Source organism: Myotis brandtii, unplaced genomic scaffold (genome assembly GCF_000412655.1).
Source record: "Myotis brandtii unplaced genomic scaffold, ASM41265v1 scaffold929, whole genome shotgun sequence".
Classification (NCBI taxonomy): Eukaryota; Metazoa; Chordata; class Mammalia; order Chiroptera; family Vespertilionidae; genus Myotis; species Myotis brandtii.
Window position 1 is genome coordinate 1,566,703 of NW_005371832.1, and position 6,780 is coordinate 1,573,482.

The following is a 6,780-nucleotide window of genomic DNA, read 5'->3' on the forward strand; positions in this document are numbered from 1 at the left end:
CCATGCCAGTCTCTGCCTCGGGAGTCTGCCCCTGTCAGCCCCACAGGCCACACTGCGCATGTGCAGGGCTCTCTGACTTGGTTGTCTGTCTAGTGACTATACGCGGCCATGGCAATTGTTTTCCTGTAGCTCCTCCAATGACAGATTCTTTTCTTTTATATTTTAACTAGAGGCCCAGTGCACGACATTCATGCACTCAGGGGCGAGGGGTATCCCTCAGCCCAGCCTGCTCCCTTTTGCAGTCTGGGAGCCCTCGGGGGATGTCCAACTGATGGCTTAGGCCCACTCTCCGTGGGGAGCGGGCCTAAGTTGGCAGTAGGACATCCTTAGCATTGCCATGGAGGCAGGAGAGGCTCCCACCACCACCACTGCGCTCACCAGCTGTCAGCCCAGCTTCTGGCTGAGCAGCACTCCCTCTGTGGGAGCACACTGACCACCAAGGGGCAGCTCCTGATTTGGGCACCTGCCCCCTGGTGGTCAGTGCACATCATAGCGACCAGTTGTTCCCCCATTCAGTCAATTTGCATATTACCCTTTTGTTATATAGGACTAGTGGCCCAGTGCACAAAATTTGTGCATGGAGTGGAGGTTCCCTCAGCCCAGTCTGCAACCTCTCCAATCAAAGACATCCCTCTCGCAATCTGGGACCGCTGGCTCCTAACCGCTCACCTGCCTGCCTGCCTGATTGCCCCCAACTGCTCTCCTCTGCCAGCCTGATCGCCCCCAACTGCCCTCCTCTGCCGGCCAATTTGGTTCTGATTGGCCGGTTTCTATCTCTGCCTGCCTGATCGCCCCTAACTGCCCTCCCCTGCAGGTACAATGGGTACCTGGGGGAGGTGTGTGCTATTACTGGCTAGTGGGTCAAGGGTTAAATGGTTGAGGGGGAGATCAGGCTGGCAGGGAGAGCAGTTGGGAGCTGCCCCTTGTCCTGCTGGTGTTCCTGACCTCTGGTGAGGGCAGAGGGGAGGGGAAGAGCCAGTCAGAATTAAAAGCTCTGCCTCCTAGGCAGCCATTGGGTCCTCACAGTTCACCCAGATTTGGTTCTGATTGGTCGGTTTCTATGCCAGTCAGTGTCAAAAGCTCCGCCTCCTCGGCAGCCATTGGCTCCTCACAGTTCACCCAAATTTTGTTCTAATTGGTCAGTTTCTATGCAGTCAGCATCTCTGGGCCTATCAACGGGGCCTGATCAGAAAGGCGGGGCTGATCAGCAGCCCCAGTGGAGGCCTTGAGAGAAATGGAGGCGCAGCTGCTGGCCCTGCTGGGAGAGAAAGAGAGAGGCAAGTGCTGATCAACAGCTGCCACACAGGCTACAGATCAGACCCTGCTTCTCTCTTCAGGCCTCTCTCCAGGCCTGATTCGCAGCCCCCTCAGCAGTCAGTGCTGGGTCGCCATGGCAACCCAGGCTGATTGCAGGACTGACTTCTGGTTGGTCGAGCCTTCGGTTATGATGGACCCAGGGTTTTTATATATTAGGATTTTTATTTTTCAGTTCCAGTTTGCATTCCGTGTGATTTTGTGTTGCTTTCAGGTGTACAGAATAGAGGTGGACAGTCACATACTTTAAAAAGTGGTCCCCCAGCATGTCAGTGCCCCCCTGGCACCACACCCAGTTATTGCAATATTATTGGCGAGGTCCCCTGTTAGTCACAGGGATGTAAAGTACAAATTACTTTTTAAATGAGCTTGGTTAATATGATCTTTCAGCAAAGGCTTAAGGAGTGGTGATAGTGGCAGCTGGGAGCTGGGGACACAGAGGACAGAGACCCCCTTTCTCCCCCCTCCTCCCCCCTGCCCTCCAGTCCCCACAGGACGCCCCAATTCCCAGCAGCCAGGGCAGGAGGCCACTGAGCACTGGGGCCTCCAGAGGGTCCCCTGCCTCTGTCACTCCCCTCAGCCCTGCTGTTCTTGGTGGCGAGGAGAAAGGTGAGGCGGAGACAGAGAGAAAGAGGGAGGAGAAATGGCTTCTTATTTCACCACCATTTCCTCTGGGGCTTTCACCCATTTCCCCACACCCAGGGGAGGGAGCAGCAGGCAGGCTTGGCCCAGAGAGCCCCCAGCCAGGCCCAGAGGCAGCGGACAGGGGCGGGTCCTGCATAGGCCCAGGCCTCCCTACTCCCTGCCCCCTCCCCACCTGCAGTCTTTGCCTTCCTCAGCTCTTCTTCCCAGACAGGCTGGGCGGCTGCTGACCCTGCTAGCTCTGGCGCCCTCTCCTCAGGGCGGCTGCTGCCACCAGCTCAGAAAGAGGGCCATGGCCTGGGAGGCCCCGCACCTGCTGCCCCTTGTCCTGCTGGTGCTCCTGGCCTCAGGTGAGGGCAGAGGTGAGGGGAAGAGGAGGAGGGATGCTAGTGAGGTGGCCTGAGGCGAGTGCGAAGGAGGGGCGAGGCTGCGGGAGGCTTGTGAGCAGGGGATGTGAGGGATGGAGGGGGGCACTGAGTGGAGCAGGGAGGACTTCCTGAGGAGGGGGCCCCTCTCAGCTCTGAGGCAGGCAGGGGGCTCCCTGACCTGAGGGTTTATTCTCAGGCTCCTGGGAACAGCAGCCAGAGCCGCTGCGGAAACTGGAAGGGGAGGAAGTCTTCCTAAGGTGCAATTATCCACCCCAGCAAGGTTGGAAGAAGAAAACCTGGTGCAGAGTAACACCAGCAGGAACTTGTGCCTTATTAGTCACCCATCCCAGGCGCAGCCGGGAGCCTGGAAACCCACGATACATCATCAGGGATTACCCCCTCCTGGGGTACTTCACCGTCACCATGACTGCGCTGGCAGAGACGGACTCGGGCTTGTATTCGTGTGGACTCTATGAATCTCCCCAGGTCATTAATCTCAGAACCGTCCGTCTGGCGGTCTCTCGGGGTGAGTCCTTCCCTTTGTCTGTGCTTCTCAGGTTCCCTGAACCACAGGAAGCTGATGCTGGAAAGGACCTAATCAGGTCCCCCAGCCCTCGTGGCTGAACCCTGGGCCCCTTCCGGAGGTCGCCCCTGGTTACAGGCAGAACCAGCGCCAGAACTCAGACTGCCATCTTAGTTCGGTTCTCCCTTCCCCAGTGCACACACTTCTGCGAACACTTGTTGTTGCTCACAGGGCTCCCTGCTGACTCCTACCCATCACCAAGCTGCCTCAGGCTTGCACAAACCTGGCTTATGGGTCCATTCCGGGCACCCCTCCCCCTGACCCTAATCTCAGCCTTCTATCCAAGGGCTGTGCTTGAGGCGGGTCACAGGTGACTGTGTGGGCTCAGGGAATGCGGACAGGCAGGGGACACACACAGTGAGCAGATGGCTTGCACAAACCTGGCTTATGGGTCCATTCCGGGCACCCCTCCCCCTGATCCTAATCCCACTTTCTCTCCAAGGGCTGTGCTTGAGGCGGGTCACAGGTGACTGTGTGGGCTCAGGGAATGCGGACAGGCAGGGGACACACACAGTGAGCAGATGTGGGATTCGGGGTGAGGCTGGGAGCTGCAGGGGCCAAGGGCTCAGTGGGCCTGGGTCCCACCCTGTACCCGCCCCTGATACTTGAGTGATCTTCAGCCTCAGCTTGGGAGGCTTGAGGCTCCTCCTAACCCTGGGCCACTCCCCCATATGCCTCCTGAAAGTTTCAGAGGTGCACAGCCCCCCTACATTTCCCCGTGATGTTCAAGGGTTAAACAGTACCTTCGAAGACCCCCACCCGGCTGCCGAGCTTGTCCAGCTGTTCGGTCAGCTGGGGGCCTGGTGCACACACATCAGCTGCTCGATCATTCTCTGCCCAAGCCTGGGCTCATTGCCCACTGCATGTCGGGCACGGGGCCAGGCCCTGGAAGGGGAATGGGAACCCTGAGAGATATGAATAAAAGTTTATGATGCAGGGTGGTGGGTGGCATTATGGAGGCATGTTGGATGGAGGCCCAGAGGAGGGAGGGGGCCAGGTTGCTGGTGAGGCCAGGAGTATGGACTTGCCTGCAGGACTCCCCCGAGGAGGTGACACTGCAGGGGCCTGGTTGGTGAGCAGGAATTTATCCAGGGGTGGCAAAAGGGTTTGGAGGGGAGGAGGGAGGTATTGCAGGTTGAACGTGCACGACACGCTAAAAAACAATGGAAACAGAGGAGACCATAGAATACAGCCAGCATACAAGCGACAGCATGATGTCTCCTCTACAGCCACTTCCCTGAGGGCACTGCCCGCCTCCATGCCTTCGCAGGGCATGTGGTGCTTCTCAGGCCTCGCTTGGTCCAGGCCATGCGTGGGCTCCTCTCGCCCAGGGCTGGGGCTGGAAGGCCGAGCCCTGGGGTGTGGGGCTAACAGAGAGGAGTACTCCCCTCACTGTCGTCTCTCACAGCTCCAACCCCGCCCACCACCACGACCACCAGGACCACCACGACCACCAGGACCACCAGGACCACCGGGACCACAGCCGGGACCTTAGCCATCAGCCCTGTCATTGACAGGTACTGTCCCCCCTCCCTGTCCTCTTACACCTCCATTCCCTCCCATCCATTGCCAGCCATGCCAGATACCTCCAACTACACATTCCCATGGACACCTGGCTCTCAGGGGGATGAAATGGGGCCCTTTCCAGGTCACTTTACCTCTTCAAGCCTCAGTTTTCTCATCTGTAAAATGGAGTCAGTAACTTTCCCACCTTAGGACAGGGTTTGCTACCTTTGCCACTATTGACATTTGGGGCCAGACAATTCTTTGTTGGGAGGGGCTGTCGTGTGCATCCCTGGCCTCTACCCACTAGCCAGTAATAGCACACACCTCCCCCAGGTACCCATTGTACCAGGTACCCAGGCAACCGAAAATGTCTCCAGACCCAGTGCCTGGCCTGCTCCTTTTCCCTTTGCCCTGCTCCAGCCCATCTCCTCCTTTCAGGGGAGCCACAGGGTCCAGGCAAAGGCTCATCACAGTGACCGCAGCCCATGGCCTGACTCCTCTACCTCTGCCGCATGGTTCCCAGGCCCCCAGGCCCTGAGACTGGCCTGAGGGCTGGTTTTCTTCCCACCTCTGTCTGCCCACCCTCTCTCCACCCTCTGTCATGCAAATCATGAGCCCCTGCAAACTCCAGTTCCTTCTCCAAGGCATTGCACCAGACACTAAGGGTGCTGGTCAGTGTAGCTGAGTAGTCGGTGTCCCCAGAGCTGCTGCCTCCCCCCACGACACCTGACACACCAGGCACCTTCGCTAGGAGCCTGCTGTGTTGTGAGAAAGTCTACCTTTTCTTCCTTTGACTGAAGACAGGGCCTATGAGAATGCATTTATTGTATACAGAGCTCTTTGTCAAAGGACACCCGTATTCTCCGAGAGCTGACTGCATCTCTCAGCCAAGGGCTGAGGGTGAGGGCCTGGGACCAAGAGCAGTTGAGGGAAGATGCCGGAGAGGTGAGCACAGATCCCAAAACAGGGGCCCTGAAGGCCAGATAGGGGACAGCACGCAGTCAGAGCAAACCTGCTTACAGAGGGGGAAGGAAACACGCCCAGAGGCGGGATAGGCAGAGACCTTGGCCTGGGGCTGTCTCCTGGCCAGCTCAGCAGGAGCATCCAGACCACAGGCTTGGGGAGGGATGAGTTCCCCACAGAAGCCTGGCGCCTTCTCGCCTCACCTGGCTGGTCCTTGTTCCCAAGCCCCCCAGGCCACGGGAATGTCATCCTCAGCGTGATGGTGGTGCTCCTGCTGCTGGTGGTGCTGGCCCTCCTGGTGATCCTGTACTTCTGGCAACGGCGACGAGCCAGGGCAGGTAAACCCGCTGGGGCTGAGCACACCGCCCAGTGCTCGCCCATGTGAGGTGCCCGCGAGCCGGGAGACAGGCTCATGCCCCGTTACCAACAAGGAAACAGGCTGAGAGGCCAGTGCCAACTTGCCTACCGCTGGGTATTCTAGTGTCCATTTGAGACCAGATATTTTATCATCATTTTGTAGTTCAGGATTTTAAAACAAATTGATCTAAGGCCTTTCTGGTTTGTGGCATTGCGTTTTTCATTGTTGCTATCACATTTAAACATTGCCTTCCTTTAGCTTTTTAATCTCCAAGTTCCAAGTTTCAGCATTGAGCACGTGTAAAATCTACGGCATTTTGTGCAAGATGATTGTCCTCGTGCCCTTTGATGATTCCTACCTTGCTTTTTGTTGGTTTGTTCAGCACATTTGCGCTGTGTTTAGTAACCACATACCCAGTGATGTGTCTGTGGACCTAGAATTGATCAAGTTTACTGGCTTGATGCAAATTAGACGCAGACAGCCAATCGGACTTGCTCCCTAGTTTAGCACTAACGTCTGCTTTCTGGCACTGATCTGTGCTGGCCGCCCGGACCTCCCACAGGATGGCACTTCCCAGCCAAGCCCAGCCTCTCCCCCGTCAGGCAGGGTCCCTTCTACCCAGCCAGGTCCTCCAGCGTCACCCGAATTGCCAGGAGAGAGGTAGAGAGAGGTCTCTCCTTTAAACCTGTTTTTTCACAGGTGAGGGCAAAGCCCATCACATCCATGGCATTTCCACCCATGAGGATGAGACTGTGCATCGGACGGATCCCCCCGCACGTCAGAGGGACTCTCAGCTTTCCTGGGTATCTTTGTTTTCATTATTGTTCTTTTAAAATTTTTATTGATCTTAGAGAGAGAGGAAGGGAGAAGGATAGAGAGATAGAAACATCGACGAGAGAAAAACATCTATCGGCTGCCTCCTGCACGCCCTCTACTGGGGATCGAGCCCACAACCCGGGCATGTGCCCTGACCAGGAATAGAACTGGTGACCTCGTGGTTCATGGGTTGACGTTCAACCACTGAGCCGCACCGGCTGAGCTGCTGC

General features: G+C 57.1%; 1 protein-coding gene across 4 annotated transcripts in view; it reads left to right on the plus strand.

The window, feature by feature from the left end:
- The window catches only part of LOC102258811 (trem-like transcript 4 protein), an 81,085-nt gene that overhangs the window by 67,367 nt on the left and 6,938 nt on the right, over positions 1-6,780 (plus strand). The window contains exons 1-5 of one of the 4 annotated variants that reach the window (XM_014533011.1): positions 1,943-2,306; positions 2,521-2,850; positions 4,316-4,424; positions 5,602-5,714; positions 6,434-6,537. In XM_014533011.1, coding sequence (XP_014388497.1) covers positions 1,958-2,306; positions 2,521-2,850; positions 4,316-4,424; positions 5,602-5,714; positions 6,434-6,537 — 1,005 coding nt within the window. In that variant the 5' untranslated portion in view covers positions 1,943-1,957. Of the gene's footprint in view, positions 1-1,942; positions 2,307-2,520; positions 2,851-4,315; positions 4,425-5,601; positions 5,715-6,433; positions 6,538-6,780 lie in introns of those variants that run through there. The other 3 variants (XM_014533013.1, XM_014533012.1, XM_014533014.1) reach the window with 3 other exon arrangements.